This window comes from Hoplias malabaricus, chromosome 2, assembly GCF_029633855.1.
Source record: "Hoplias malabaricus isolate fHopMal1 chromosome 2, fHopMal1.hap1, whole genome shotgun sequence".
In the NCBI taxonomy this organism is placed as follows: Eukaryota; Metazoa; Chordata; class Actinopteri; order Characiformes; family Erythrinidae; genus Hoplias; species Hoplias malabaricus.
In genome coordinates, this window is record NC_089801.1 from 69,119,429 (window position 1) to 69,136,624 (window position 17,196).

The 17,196-nt window shown below is 40.5% G+C and overlaps 1 protein-coding gene across 3 annotated transcripts in view; it reads right to left on the reverse strand.

Annotated features, from left to right (window-relative positions):
- klf12a (Kruppel like factor 12a) overlaps nucleotides 1-16,564 on the reverse strand; it is a 33,289-nt gene extending 16,725 nt beyond the window's left edge. For 2 of the 3 annotated variants that reach the window (XM_066659900.1, XM_066659898.1), the window contains exons 1-2: nucleotides 16,341-16,564; nucleotides 726-795 (exon numbers count right to left, since the gene is read on the reverse strand). In XM_066659900.1, the coding sequence (XP_066515997.1) occupies nucleotides 726-791 (66 nt within the window). In that variant the 5' untranslated portion in view covers nucleotides 792-795; nucleotides 16,341-16,564. The remainder of the gene's footprint in view (nucleotides 1-725; nucleotides 796-16,340) is intronic. The other variant, XM_066659899.1, reaches the window with a different exon arrangement.
- Between the last annotated feature and the right edge of the window lie 632 nt (nucleotides 16,565-17,196).

Consider the following 17,196-nt stretch of genomic DNA (forward strand, 5'->3'; position numbering starts at 1 on the left):
AGTTCTGGTCAGGACAGTTTTAATGGGGGAACAAAAAATTTCCAAGATGTAAAATAAAAAGCATAAAAAGCAGAGGAGGAAGAAGAAGAACCCGGTTGTGGAGCTCACTCATATAAAGCGCATACCACTATCTGACACACTTTAAAGCTACCCAAGCGTCCTGTACCCTCGCTGCCCTTTCGCCACTCACACGCACACCAGTCAACATGAGAGAGACATTGGCCTAAATGTTTTGAACGCTGTGGTGTAAGAGTAAAAAAAAAAAATTGAAAATAAACACAACCATAAATCGTTAACTGAATGAATAACTGATAAACATAAATGTAAATAAAGGTAATTAAATATTTTTAAAACATATTACAAAAAAAGAAAAAATAAGTAGCTACAAAAACATGTAAATATCACACAAAAATAATGAACATAGAATAAAATAAAAAAATGAAAGAAAGAATAATGCAAATATATATAAAAATCATTGATCCACGAATGAGTTGTTACTGTGCACATAGTTAGTCCAGGTGTTGCTCCTTAAATCAGCTACATATTTTACAACAAAATGTCCATCAGCTCTTTTACAAATGAACAGGTCTGGCTTGGGACTTATCTGGTTAACCTGAGAAACCTTGTTTTATTCGGAAATGTTTATGTTTACATAGTGTTGCATGATTTGCCAAATTAAGTTGAGCTCAAGCTGAAATCAAGCTTTAGCTTTTGCAGCTTCTTACCCGTCTCTGTGTCTGCAGGGGTTCAGCTTTGACTCGCAGGACAGGCATCCCGTCCAGCATCAGCATCCTGCTGCAGAACACCCAGAGAGACAGGAAAAAACACACACATTAGACATTTTTATACACTGGAGATGGTAATGCACGGAATTTACTTGAAGTGTATATCATTTCTGATTAAACAACATCTCAGGAGTTACCAAAATAAGTACATTTGATGAAACTACAACAAGAAGTACAAATTTTTACCTATTTTTAATAATTCCCAATTCTATTCACCAGCTAAGACCCACCCAATCACACAGTGCTGCACAAGGTGCAAGGGTTAAGGACAGAAAATGCTTCTTCTGAAATATGTGAGACCAATCACCTATTCTTTTCAAACTGTTAACACACCATCAGCGTAAAGCTCAACACAGTTGAAGGAGAAGACTCATTGCCCAATTCTGTTATGGCAGCTGACAGATGCTTGCACTCATGATGCTAAAGCATTGTAAACAGAGTGAGAAAAATGTGCTCTTTTGGTATCACTCTCTAATAATAAACAAGAAAAACAACGTGTGAATACAGCTAGAGAGTTGAAGAGAGAGAGAAATACAAATGGGTGGAGAGTGATAGACTGTAGGAAAGACTCTTCAGTCTGACAGTATGTGACAAGTTAGGCCCACCAGGATGATAAAGTGAAATGAACCATTTAAACCATACCATGAATTCTTTTCACAGTCATGTAGCATATAAAAGCAGCACAGATGCACTCTCTGAGTGAAGTGTTGAGCTACTTAAGAGCTCCACATACACCTCACAAATTAATCTAGTGGACAGCTGGTTGAAGATGTGTAGATGCTGACAGGAATGTAGCTGGCAGTGCCTTGTCCTGTAGTGTGTTCTTAAAGCTAATGTTCTTTTGACCCTTTATTTAAAGCTCCATATTTCGGACATTTAACCATCAAATAAACAGTACCTATAATTTACACAGCAGATTGAGCTCCTCCCCAGTAAACATTTAGCCATTGATTCAACGTTGAAATAACGTAATGACTGCCGTCTAATCAACGTTCTCTTAAGGTTGAAAATGAAAGTTGAAAAGACGTCCAAACACAGACATTGAAAAGACGACTATTACACGTATTTTGGACGTCCATTGACGTTATTAATTGATCCCGAAATAAATTACTTGTATAAAACGCGTTTTGGACGTCCACTGACGTTATCGATTGGTCACCACTTGATAACTAACTTATTAAGATGGATTTTGGACGTCCATTGACGTTTAAAATATGTTCTTGACGGACAGACTACTTTTAGACCTATTTTGAACGTCCAGGGACGTTCCGTGTTTACTGGGTCAGGTGTTATGTTCATTCTTTCACTGTGAGAAGAAAAATCCAGTTATATGGGTCTGAAAGGATGTGGAGCTGTTATAATGCACTTATATTAGCCACTAAAGCACGAAAAAACTATGTAATTCTAACAGACATGCCTGATTTACTATTCAACCCCAAGCTTTGCTGCAAGCCAGTCTTTTGGTAAGGAGTGGATACTAGTCCAGGAAATCAGTAATGCAATCATGACACATACCTAACCTTATCAGAGGATTGATTGCACAACTTGAATTTACTGGCAAGGCGATGGATGTGCAATGGATCACTCCATCCGTTATGGGCCATGTTATGAAAGAAAAGTAAAAGGGTAAAAATGTACCAAAACACCCTACTCATATAGCCTCCCCTTTCCAGAAAGCAGAATGTTGCATGGTGTTACACTACAGTGAACATGTCCCAGGCCTGGTGGGGTTCAGCAGGGCAACAGAGGTTTTATAGCTCAGCATACACAGCAGCGTGTTGATAAATTGAGCTGGTCGATTGCGTGCGGAAATCACCGCTGATTCAGGAGAGACACAAAACAGAAACATGCTGACTGTTCCGGCCTCCACTGACCTGCTTTCCAAACCCATATTTCTATGTATGTGTGTGTGTGAGCAAAGATGCAGACAGGATGTCAGAGGAAATGGGTGGGGTCCTGAATGGCTGCACACCAATTACAAGTCCATAACCCAAGCTCCTGAAAATATATATATCCCAGAACACCTTAAACCTGCTTTAACCTCTGAAAGTGCAGGCTTATTATTTCATGGCCACTGGCACCTCATGGCTGACCCATTCTTTTCAAAGTACTGAGGTAAGGAATAGGTTCTAAAAAAGAAAAATCTCCACTCTCCATAACCTCATGGTCCACTGAGCCATAGAAAAGAACAGATAGTAGAAATCGAGCAGAAGCAATTTAAATGTCCATTTCAGCTAAGGGAATAATAATAATAATAATAACAATAATAATAAGTTACACTTATATAGCGCCTTTCAGAAATCCAAGATTGCTTTACAATATCAGGGAGGGGAAAGAAAGAAAAAAATTTTTCACAGAGTGTGGAAGTATTCATAAAAAAGGTATGTTTTTAGTTGAGTTTTGAAGATGGAAAGAGACTTGGAAGAGTGAATAAATGAAGGCAGAGAGTTCCAGATAGTGGGGGCAGCAACACTGAAAGATCTGCCGCAAATCGTGGAGAGCTTGAACCTGGGAACAGTTAGTAGACCAGAATCAGAGGACCTTCGCTTGTGTGAAGGAGTAGTAAGTCAAAGGTAGGCAGATGCGGCCATGTAGGGCTTTAAAGGTTAACAACAGGATTTTGTAACAGAACCTGAGAGACGCTTTTCCCAAACAGAAGCAAATGTTCTATGATATTTGTTAAGGTTTATATTTAGGCCTTGGTCACAGTTAAGACCTGGACAAAGTTAAAAAACTATTAAAATATATATTATATTTTTTTGATATCTATAGGAAACTCATTCATTCATTGTCTGTAACCGCTTTTCCAGTTCAGGGTCACGGTGGGTCCAGAGCCTACCAGGAATCAATGGGCGCAAATCGAGAGCTGGAGGAGCTGCCAGTCATTCACAGGGTGACATACACACACAGTCACACCTATGGACACTTTTGAATCGCCAAATCCCCTACCAAAGTGTGTTTTTGGACTGTGGGAGGAAATTGGAGCACCCGGAGGAAACCCACACAGACACAGGGAGAACACACCAAACTCCTCACAGACAGTCACCTGGAGGAAACCCACACAGACACAGGGAGAACACACCACACTCCACACAGACAGTCATCTGGAGGAAACACACACAGACACAGGGAGAACACACCACACTCCTCACAGACAGTCACCTGGAGGAAACCCATACAGACACAGGGAGAACACACCAAACTCCTCACAGACAGTCACCTGGAGGAAACCCACGCAGACACAGGGAGAACACACCACACTCCTCACAGACAGTCACCTGGAGGAAATCCATACAGACACAGGGAGAACACACCACACTCCTCACAGACAGTCACCTGGAGGAAACCCATACAGACACAGGGAGAACACACCACACTCCTCACAGACAGTCACCTGGAGGAAACCCACGCAGACACAGAGAGAACACACCACACTCCTCACAGACAGTCACCTGGACCGGGACTTGAATCCACAACCTCCAGGTCCCTGGAGCTGCGACACTACCCAAAGCACCACTGTGCCGCCACTCAATATTTATTTTAAAATAAACCTATAGGGCTATTTTTAATTATTTCAGTTTACACTTTAGGGATATCTTGCGTTTTCTGCTTTTTACAATTCAAATGGTCCAATTACACATTTCATTAGACCATGAAACTTTTCCCCACATGTCATATGTCTAGTTTCAGTTTCCTAGTGCTATATGTTCGGTTTCCATTTCTCAGCAAAGTCATCTTGAAAGCTACACCATATTTACATCAGATCCCTAGCACTGAGTTGGCTTTACACAGTGGGAGGATGTAGAGAAACACCTGTGGATATTTTCAGACCTGATGCAAGATGTTGGTGTTCTTGTGTTACAAAGACAAAGCTTTAATGGCATAAGAAATGTACACAAATATCTCAGATTTTAGCAAAGAACTGTATACCTGTGAGATATCTGTTTACTCAGGATCATTTATCTAATATGTTGTTACAAGTGTGGGTCAATGCTGTTAATGTTATAATTGTGTAAACTCTGTATTGTGTAAACTGTATTTTTTGTTATGTCTGTTAGTAGATTTTTAAGTTACTTACCGTACCTCTGAACATCCATCAACATCTTAAGTGAGTGAGCAGAAATAAGGGCCTTATGTTCAACAGATGTGTCCATGGAACCCCTCATACAACCCCTATGAGGCTTGAACATAACCCTGAACATCAATAAACCACTAGTTTGTTGCAATAAATAGACCAGTTTAAGGGTTAAAAAGCAGAGTACTCAGTTTTACTTAAGGGTCAACATGCTAACAATATGACTGTAATTGTTAGTAATGACTGACTATGCATGCTCTAATGGGGAGTGAATGAATATAAATGGGATCAATGAAAGGTTGTGGTTGGAATACGTACTGGAGTTGAATAGCCCCTGTGGGTAAAGGAGATTTTTTTTGGCGCTTCTTTTGGTGAGGGAAGAAGTTTTGGTGATGGAAGAACTGGCCAACATCAACCTCATTCAGGGTGAGGCATGACATGCCATTGAAGAGAGTTCAAGGTGGATTCACTTCAATCCACACTTTGTAGGGGATATGTGTCACAGAACCAGACAAAAATCCAGATGTGGCCAAATGTATGTAAAGGAATACCTTTCCTGAATGTGATAATGTTGCTAGTAATGACAGAAAGCTATGTGCCAAAAACAGTATTGTGTAAAAGATGTGGCAGATCAGTTACACATTTACTGGTGATGATATCAATTTCAGTTAAAACAGTGAAGTTAATCAGAAGTGCTGATATATTATCAGTTCAATTAAAGGAACATTCCACTCATTTCCCAAACTGTATAAAATGTATACCTAAACAAGGTCATTCAATGTGGTTCAATGAAAAAGGTTTCACTCTAGAGAGACATGCTGAGTCAGAAGTATACACAGTGGTGGCAATAAGAATCAGATTTCGAAAACATTTCATCCTTCCAAAACCTACCTCATGAAGTTATTACATCAAATTTCTGCATATACACTGCCGGAAGTTTGTAACGCTGTTTTAAGATAAGACATTTGACTTTTTGAAATGCACTTTTTAAACCCTCTGTCAACATTACAAGAAAAAAACTAAGAAGGAATATGCAGGACACAGGAGAAATCTGTAATATATTTATTTTACTTGGTCATAAAATGTCCAGGGTGTGTGGTCATGGATTGAAGAAACAGGCTACACTGAAGCACTAGCATCCACAGGCCTATTCCAGAGTGGAGCTCTACTGGAAATTGTGTTAGAACTGTGTTCACCTATTTAAGGTGGAACGGAGAAATCCAGCTTGGTAATACACTGCAAATAAAAATTTTACTAGTAGGTAGATGTTTTTGTGACATGATGTGAACTTGGTGGTGTGTTTTAAATGGATAAGATGGCAAATGAGAAGTGTTTCAAGAGGAGTTTTGCTTCTAAAACCTAGTGCTAGCTTTAGCTAACTTTAAATGGACCCATTTAAGGTGGAACTAAATGCTTGAATATGAAAACTACATTTATTTAAAATTACATTTATGGTTGAAGGAAAATAACACCAGCCTTGCCTAATCTAAAAATGTTAAGGTGGTTTAGTAAGAACATTCTTGTAAATACTGGGAAAACGGCAGTGGCTCTTTCACTTTTTGCCTTTCACCTAAGTAGGTAAATGTTTAGTGACATATGCAATTGGTTTGTGTGTTTTAAACTGATAAAGTGGAATGACAGTGTCTTCAAACAGTTTTAAAGCTGTAACGTTAGCTTCAGCTCTTAAGGTGGAACAGAGAATTCAAGAAGCTGAGGAATAATGGCAATAATTACACATACAAAAAAGTCAGAACAAAATGTTTACCTATGAAAAAATAGGAGGCAAAAATCTGCCTCTTAAATGTAGAAGGGAAAATAGATAAGTAACACAAGCCTTGTCTAGTCTAAATATTAAATGTGGATTTGAACAGTAAAGGCTTGTAAATGCAGGGAAATGGCTGCGCCTCATTCACTTTTTTCTTGAGTAGGTAAATGTGTTAATGAAATGATGAACACTTTTCTGTGTAAATACGTTGATTATAGCACATACATTTTAGCTATTATGGCCCAAGTTCTTAAACTCGTCTCTTGCTTGTTCGTTCAGCTTTCCTCAAACTGGCAACCTGCTCGAGCTAGGAGGGGGGAGAAGGCAGAATGCTTCATCCTCTGTTTTGAAATTGTATTATAGTTCCGATTGTAAATGCTTGGTATTAGCATTTAAATTATTACATATTGCTCCTTTAACTGGTGGTTTTTGATAGTAAATTATATGGCTATATTTTAGGGGCCTCTGGCTTGTCAATTGTAAAGATATCTGTGAGGTTTTGTCAACAAAAATCTCTCTAAATTACTTCGTTTACATCACAAGAACTGACTTATGTTGATAAATAATAATTTAAAACAAGAAATAGAATTCCCCTTTAATCTTCAAACATTTCCATATTAGCTACAAAAGTAAAAAAAAACATCCCAGATCTGCACATTTACTATGACACATTTGACTTGATGCACTCAATGACCACAAGTCAAAGTCTGAAAAAGTACTATTACGGGATTTCACCTAATCTTGTCGGAGAAACTCACCAGAAAAAAATGAAATGCGTGTACTGAGACATCTTTTGGCACGGGCTGATGAGTGCTGAAGACGAGAGACAAGAAAGCGGTGACTCAACGTTTTTGGATAGTGTTTTGTAAAGGAGATGTTCAGTTTCATCAGAGTGCATGACCCCAGTCAGGTCAGCATGACTTCCTTCCACCTTGCTGTGCTGCCAATAAGCAGATACAAGCTTTACCCCCAATGACTCCTGTGCAAATGTTGCCAACTCAACCTCTGCTAAATGTTCTCCCTCCTTTCCCTGACAGATAACAGTGTTAACAGACACAGTTTCCTGTCATCACGACTCTATCATCAGTTCAGCTACTTCAGTTTTTGAAGGACCTGGCACCCCTTTATTTACAACTAGACAAACAAGCATTACACTTGAAGCCAATATTTTTTTCAAACTAATCATCTGGCATAAAAAATCACATCTAGACAATTTTCCCTTTACCTCAAACGTATCTGAACAGCCAAGTCATGTCTGATGCATATAATTTGCTTCTTATGTGTTGCTTTGGATCCATTAGCTTCATTAGCCTTTTAGCTCTAGTCTAGAACTCAAGAAGCAAACTCTGGCCACCAAACACATCTTGGCTGAACAGCTACATTTGGAGTGAGTGGAAAATTGTATAAATTTGAGTTTTGGCTGAACTACTGCTTTAAGGTTTAGGTTAAAGCATTAATAGAAGCTTAGGCAAGATGGTTATAAATCTTCCACACTCTGAAGTCATCTGGAGTTTATATTCACATAGTGCTAATCTCAGATCAGAATAATTCCAACCTGCACAGGTCCTATTGTCTATATGTTAAAGATACTGATCTCTGGACAGACCCCCTGCGGTCTGAGGTTGCTGTCAGTGACAGATAACAGAGATGTCTTGATCTTCTCTCTCTGGATCTGCTAGCAGGAACACAGGCCTGTCCCCCTGGATTCTCCTGCTTTGCGTAATCTGTCCTTGCCAAAAAAACCCAGAAGTGACTTCAGAATTTCCATTTCAGCGCCGCTAGTTTTCCTTGGCAGGATGACTCGAATCGGATGGGGGCTGCTGCTGGGCAGAGCCAGGACATTGCTGAACTTCAGTGTATGTGTGTGTGTTTGTGTGTGCACTCGGGAGAGGTGAACTGTTCCACTGTCTGTTTTCTACGAGAGAGAATGTGCCGCGTCCAAGAAATAACTGGAAAGGCACTTGGACAAGACAGAGAACAAAAACAACCGAAGGGCCGAAACAAAACGTCCCAGTTTTCCTAAACCACTCTCTGGTTTTAGAGGTGTATCTGAAGAGTGTCAGCTCTGAGCCCAGCCAATGGGAAGGGAGGCAAACCATGTCTTTAATGCTTAAAGGTGGGATCACTGATAAAGTTAGCTGAAAATAGCTGTTTTAAATTCAACAGCTTAATAAATACAGCCCCTCCCTTCAGTGTCCTCTACTAAGACTTGCTAACAAACCACATGCAAGCATGCGAGGTTCTAACACAAGGGGGTTATTCCACATAACAGGATTTTTCTAATTATCCAGATAACATATGCCCAAAATCAGGCTTGTCCAATCAAACAAAAGCTGAGGGACTTTCCTACTGGACATCGTTGGGTTTATGCTATCTGGTTTACACAAAAGTATTGCTTTGTGGAGTACCCCCTGATCACAAATGCTTTCATATATTAGTGTTGCTAATATTCACACAGCTCTTTAGCTAGCCAAAATGTTAGCTAATGTTAACTTTGGACTAAGATATTTAGCCTTAATCTAGGGTGACCAGACGTTGTCTTTTACCCGGACATGTCCTCTTTTTTAGACTTAAAAAAATGCCCGGGCGGAATTTCACAAACGTCCGGGATTTTGTTTTTCTAGAGCTTACATAGAACTTCGAGAAGCGTTTCGTTCACAAACTAGTCCCGCCCTCCCCTACTCCGATTGGTTCGCTTGAGTGAGAAGGGGGCGTGGTGAAGTAGCCTACAATCTTCTGATTGGACGGTCTGACTGTAGAGCTACCGTTATTGGTCGATAACCTTCTCTGTAAACATTTAATTGGTCAGTCTGCACGTCAGTAGTCCTTGTTTACGTCAGGCAAAGCTCATTTACCTACCCTCATCTCAAGCAGTACGTAAATGTAAGTTCTCGGATGAATTAAAAAAGAAATTCCCATGTTTTGTGTAGCAAATAAAGGTGCAAAGGATCTAAAAGCACACATGCCCCCAACCACCCCGAGACGTGTGCTCTTTTTTACCATCTCAGATCTGGTCACCCTACTTAATATGGCCATGGCTACCTGCTGTGTGCTACAAAGTAGATATAATTTCCCGTTTAAACAGCATATTCAACTGATGACTTTCTTGATAAAACCAGTTATTTCCAGCTACTGCCAGAGGGACATTGTTTATCACTGAAGAACATCTAGTTTTTAGTATCATTTACAAGTAAAACACATATAACGGTTGAATTACTTTAAGCAATAAATATTTATAATAGACTTTTTTAGAGCCTCATTTGAGTCAAATGCAACAGAATTGAAAAATTACAAAAATGACATATATTTTTCATGATTATTGAATAGTAAGCTGTTATCCTGTTGTAAGTAACACACTGTGATTTATTATTAGCTTTTTAAGACAATTAAACCATTATCTAAGCTATTCTTCATGTGCAGTCCACAGAATGTCTTAAAATGATCTTTCCTGCAGTTTTTCTAAGTTGGCTTCCGAAATTAAGCTTCTGCACTTTCTCCGTGGCTCTCCCTACTTAGAGCTAGCCAAAACACACTCCTTCTCACATCTGTTATTGATTTGAAGCATGGCCCGAACACCTCAGCTTCTATCTGTCTGACTTAGGGACCTCAGCCCCCTACAACCCAGCAGACGGCAGGTCAGGCTTCATGGAGCATGGAAGTATGGCAGAGGCTTTTAGAAAGATGCTGGCTGTCTTTCAACCGTACTGGAAAACGGAGTGGATCCAATAAGACAAATGTCTTTTCTCTTTAACAATAGACTAATCAGAGCTGACAGGATGTGTTCCAGACTGACACATGCAACGCACTCAGAGGAGTGAAAAAAAAATGTCACAGTCTTTCCTGTCATATCGCTGGCCGAACGAAACTTCAAACGAGGTGCAATAGAGCTTCTTCTCTGTCTTAATTGCTTTTCTACCCTTCTCTGTTTGTAATTTTGTCATCAGTTTCATGCCTAACATCATAAGAGGCCATGCCCCCTTTAGTTGTTGTTCTTATCTTATAAGTGTTAGGTCAGTGATTTGGGCTGTCAGGCAGTAATTTCAGATCAGTTAAAAAAAAACTCCAAAAACAACAGAAAAGCCAGGTTGACAAGCCCATTCTCCCTCTTGGCCTCTCGGTCCAAGGCTGGATCTGCTGGTGCTGCTTTTGCATGGAGAACGTGAGCCAGAAAAGATCTGAAGCCGCCTCTTTAGTGTTCCCTTGGATGGGCTCAGACAGATGTGTGCAATTTGACTTGAACTATTGAACCATGTGCTCTCAAACTGTTTATTATCAGAGGCCCTTGGATTGCGCAATAACTGAAGGCCATTGCTGTTTGTAGATATTGCGCAATGGTGCGGAGAAGGCCGTGAAGATGGAGTGAAAGGTGGTCATAAAGTGCAAAGATCTTGCCGAGATGTGGCATGAGCATTTATTGACCACGAGAGGATTATTAGCTTTGGTATTACGCCACTAAGCCAAGCTAATGACCTCATGCCAAAACATGACCTCAACCAATGAAGTGGTGACAAAACAAACAAGACCATTAACTACTGTGGCTGCGTATGGAATGGCTCCCTTGTGTAATAGGGCATCCAGCATGAGGACTAATTAATTACTGTTGAGAGCAATTTTCCATTAAGTCCTAGCCCTAGACTTCATCTATTTGGATTCCCTCACTATATTACTGCCTCCTTAGCGCAATTGCTCACAACACAGATAGATTGTAATACTTTGAATCTGCTGGCACCCTATTAAGTGTACTAGTGCATGTGTTATGTGAGCCATATTCTGAATGAACCACCCTGGTTTTGAGAAGGACAGATATTTTCTTTGTGCATGACCATAAACGACCAAAAGGTGCTAGCGCCTGGTGTGCTAGCACAGCTGGAAGAGATCTGTGTGCATTCCCAGCAGGGCCTGCAGGCTCAGGGGGCAGTGGCTGGCCCTCCCCAGCTGTCCTCGGCATTGTGGGAAAGCCTGGGCTTCCTCTAAAGCAGTGCCAGAAAACACTCATGCAGTGGTCCGAGTGCCAGTGACCAGGCATTCTAACTAGCGTGACCACTAGCTAAACCACTAGGAGACCATACATCAGGGCCAGCTCGAAAGCAAAAACTTGACCAGAAGGACACACTGAAGAGGTGAAAACACAAAAAGAGGGGTTGAGAAATGGGAGATACTAATAACAGGAAGTAGAGAGATTCCAGGGGCCCAAGCACAAAAATATATATATGTATATAGTTAGACTAATGGATCAAAATAGGTATTATTTAGTCAAACAAAGTCAATGCTGACCACTGCAATGTACATACTGGAAATAAAAATGAATACATGAAATAGGATTTTGCATAGCACTACATTTTATAAGAAAATCGTGTAGATTTAAAGCTCTGTGTTTTTTTGTGTAGAAAAAGAAAGGAAGCAAAAGGTTAACTTCTGCAAAAAGTAACCAACACATTCTACCACCGGCAGTCTCGTGGTAACACCTTACTTCACAAAAGAAGTTGCTGTGCTGCGTTTTGTCTTATCCTTCTTAGCTAAACGTTACCGAGCCACTGCTCATAATGACTCAGGCAGCTGTGTTTGCCTCTCGACACCACACACACTCACACACACACACACACACACACACACACACACACACACATAGACACTCTTACGGGACTGGGCAAGGACTGTTATTCTCCCTCCTGCCCCCTGCTCTGCTGGAAAAGCTGCAGCTGCAAATGCAGAAAAAGAAGAGTAAGACAGAAGGCAGGGAAGAGAACAAGTTAAAGGGCTCATATAATCAAAAATGATGGTTTCTTCAATCATTTTGACTTCACGGTTTTTATGATGTCTTGAAAAGCAACACTCATAAATATAGCTTCACCCTTAGCCTACACCCGTTTAGCCCTACCAAGTCAAACAGAAGTTGTGATTTAGCCTGGAAAAAGACAGGCCACCAATCAGATCAGAGGTGATTTACATGTCGGTCTGTAAGTCACAGTAATGAAAATAGCCTCTTTAATTCCAAGGACTAAAGAGAGGTTTGAAAATGCTTATAATTATTTTAATCAGTAAAAGCACACAGACCTTCCAAACAGACCGCTTCGGGACAAAATCAGATATGTGCTAATGTAGGATATGGGCTCTTTCCTTTCATTGATTTAGCTGTTAATAAGACGTCATGCCAATAAAGCCATTTGAATCTGCATTGACTAGAGAGCAAAGAGATGCCAAGAGAAGGAAAAGAGAAAAGGAGAAACAGAGCAAAGAGAAAAAAGAAAACTATTAGTATTAAGCATTCCCTTCACTGCTTTGGCAACAGTTGTTAATTACAGCTCATGAAAGAGACTCAAGGGATACTGAGACAAAGAAAGAGAGAGAGAGAGAGGGAGAGAGAGAGAGAGAGAGAGAGAGAGAGAGAGAGAGAGCGTCTTTTAAGATTGTTTTGATGTGTTTCTGTCTGATGAGCAAGAGAGAGAGAGAGAAAACTAGAGAGAGAGACAGAGAGAAAGATCAAGGAGAGAAACCTCAGACGCACACTAGCAGACTCATGCCACATGCTAACACAGCGGAACACAGCTGCTGATTAGTGACAGACCCTTAACCAGTGACTCTGTCCACATGGAAACATCCCCGCATTCCCCCTCTCCCCCACAGATGGGTCACGCCCACCAGGAGGTCCCTGAGAGTCACAGGGTCAGAGTTCGGCCACAGGAAATGCATCCGCTAGCTTCGGCCCTGCTCTCTGTGATGCTTTAATAGGCCTGGCAGTCTGTTTCCCGCACACTACACACACCACCACCATGCTCTCTGTAGCTTGAGTCATAGGACTGTGTTTTGTGATTCATTTTGGGGCTTGTGCCAAACCAGAAGGCGATGCATCAGAAATCAGCTATCACACTGTCTACTTACATCCAAGATTAGACCAGTTCACTCCCATATAGTACTGCATATATATCTTAGCAAGCAAAAAATAATTAGAATTCTATTTGAAAGACACACGTGAAGTACACAAAAACATTCCTAACTGACTAAGAATGGCAAAGAAATGTGGAGGCTGAGGTGAACAACAATAAAGCCAATAGAACATAGCATTCCAGAGATTCCCAGTTGCAATTCTGAAGAACACCTAGTGGCTCAGGGTCAGAAGTGAAACCAACAATATGGGGACAGTTCGCACCAGTCTATGGATATCTTCTAAATTATACGAGAAATCACCCCCCCCCCCCCCCCCACCACACACACACATGATGTGTTCTTTTTTAACTGGATTTTTCAGCCACTCTAACTTGCGGTCTAATGATGTGGTCTTACCTTGTTGATTAGCTCTCCATCGCCCCCTGATGAGAACAGCACTCATGAGGCATGGCTTAAAAATGCCACTTCTAATGGTTTTTATGGGCATGTCTCAGTCATGCAGAGAACTGAAGCCATAATTTTAAGATATGAGGGTTCAATGTCTGTCCCAGTGGTGAATAAAATAAAAAATCTTGATTTAGGCTTAAACTGATAAACCAACAAATCCTGATTTGCAAAACACCACCAGTAATCTGCTGATCGGGTTTAAAAAGTATAGATGTTTCGACAGCGATGTCAGCATTTCAGGTGTGGAGTGGTGAATCACTACAATAAACTAGCTTCTGTATTCTAGCTAACATACTTAACTAGCTCGCTTCATCAAGCCTGTTGACTCTGGCTATGTTTGCACTTCACTCATGCTCTTTGACCTTTGACCTCTCCCTTCGCTGTAGACGTGCAACCCAGCTACGACAACAAATCGACCAAGGGTGAACCTGCCTGGACCAGGGGGGTCAGCGCCTGGCCAGAACATGGCTGACGTTTACTTGTGTTCCAGATGTTTCAGCTGTGGACTGATCATGGAGAAGGGGCAGGCCCAATGACCCCAACGCTCTGGGCCCCTGTGACCGGAGACCATTACTCAAAGCTCCAGTAGAGAGACCACAGCCAGTCTAACATGCATTCAGGATGAATGTTCAGGTGTGTGTCTCTATGTGTGGGGGCCATGGTGTTCAACATATTACTCCAGAGTGGAACGGATGACTTCAGATGTTACAGGGTTCCTCAGTGGTTCTTGGTTGGAATATGAATGGTCACAGGTTACTGTGGGTTATTGTACATAAGGCTGTATGTAAACTTACTTTAACATTAATAAAGACATATTCCAAAATTGCCAGGCTGCTTTAGTCAGTTTCACACTAGAAGTAGTAATGGCCACTCACACTTGTTGAAATAAGACTTGATAGTGTGTATGTTTATGTATGTTAATGTCAGTTGTCGTAAAAGGCTCATATACAGCCCGATGAATAATGTCAGTCAGTTAAGCATTACCAGAAGCTTTTATTGGCACAGAAACTCTCTGAGGTTTTTTCATCTCATTTACAAACAATGGCCCTTTAAAGATCAATGGGTCATTGAAAGATCCTTAAAGAAAAACAATGGTGGTTCTTCTGTGGCAGCCGTGTATTTACACATACGCTAAAACATGTGGATTGTGGATCTAAACTTATTCTTAGCCCTTGCCCTTGAGTAATCTAATCTTATTTGATTTGATTCAACTGATCCAACAAATCACGGCCAGGAAGCACTGATCTAGGTGAACTGCTGATTGTTTTGTCTCTACTCTCAAGGCTAAATTTATTCATGACAATTCAATGTGTCCCTATAAATAATAAAAAAATTAATCTGAATTAAACTTATCTGAAACCAGCAGTACAAGACCAATCCCTGACACTAAACCCAAGGCTTTTCTACCTAACAGCTATGCACTCTGTTGACTAGAGGGGGCCAGTCTTCACCAGGCTGCAGATATTGTTGTTCCAAAAAGCTGTGCTTGGTATTTGGAAAAGGTCCAACAATAGTATTGCACAGTGAGAGAGAGGAGCACTCTGGGAGGTTCATGCAGTGAGCATATATATTGTATATGTTGGTCTTCTGCTTTCTGAATGTAGTGAGTGTAGTGCTGAAACCACAGATAGGACTTGATTGACATACGCACAGTGGTAGCAATCATCGTATCATATTGTCAATTTTAGAACAAAACCTTGTGTGTCTATATGTTTTGCTTTCAAATACGCCAGTGGGTCTTTGCACTGTGTCAGAAAAATCATGGTGAATGGAGCAATACAAAGGGTTCACAATGATTTTTGAACAATATCCAGGTACTTATCCAATAATATGCACTACCTTTCATTAAATTCTAAGAATACTATAAAGCTATATGTTTTGAGCCAAACATGACAGTTGATCAATCTAAATTGTAGGTGTTTGTCAGTTGTCATAAAAGGCATGTACTCACATGAAACCTACATAACACTTTTATAACAACTTCTGTTGGTTGGTATAAGCCTTTATCAATTGTAATATAAGTTATTTCAGTTGTCATAAAAGACAATGTAAGTGTCATATTGCCAACGGTAAAATGATACCGATGATCATCCACATCATCAGCAGCAGCCACAGCAACATATTTTAATGGCAGTAGAGATGTTACAAACGCAAAAAAAGAGATCACAATCTTAACCCCATAGCAGCTTTCTCATTTGAATATCCCATTTGAATTCTTTCACTCAAGTTGAGGATCAGTGTAACTGGACTTGATTTGTGAAAGTAGATCCGGCGCTGTGAGTGACAGAGTGAGCTGAGTGTTTGACAGTTGAACCAGTGAAATGACAGCTGAGCCAGAGTGTGTAAAAGGGGTAGAAAGAGACAGAAGAGAAGAGGAACTGACCTTGTTTGAAGTCTCGGACAGTGAGGGCAAGAACTGTTATCCTCTGTTTTAGCGTCCTTTTGGCTTTTTTTCTTTCTTTCTTTCTCTTTTTCTCTAGCTTGTTTTCCTGTATGGTCAACTGCCCTTTTCAGCTCTCTCTCTCTCTCTCTCTCTCTCTCTCTCTCTCTCTCTCTCTCTCTCTCTCTCTCTCTCTCACTCACTCACTCTCTCTCTTTCTCTCTCTCTCTCACTCACTCTCTCTCCTCTTCCGTGGGCTACTCAGGAGGAAATGAATGGGGAGCTCTCTCTCACTAAGCTGTTGTAGTCTGAAAGCGCGCATCACATGACCATTCAGAATGAGGAGAATGGGGGTGGACCCTTAGGCTGCCAGGGGCGAGGACAATATACACCCACCCTGCTGGAGGACTCCAGTGTGTGTATGTGTGTGTGCACATGTGTTTTCATATATTTCTTAGACAAATTGCCTTGTAAATATAGAGAAAGCACAGAATAAATAAAGCTATTAATTAACAAAAAAATTATTAATACATATATATATATATATATATATATATATATATATATATATATATATATATATATATATATATAAATGCAATGTAATTCAAAAGTAATACTCTGTGTGTGTGTGTGTGTGTGTGTGTGTGTGTGTCTGTGTCTGTGTTTCTTCCAGTGAGTTCATGTAGCTGTGGACCAACCGTGACCCTAGTCAGGAAGAGGCAGTTATGCAAGACGAATAAATGAATGAATAAAGGCAGGAATGAAAAATATTTACTGTGTATAAACTGTCATTATCAGAACAAAACCTCACATCTTCAGAACTGCAACTCTGCAGGAGAAGGAAGAAATATTCAGT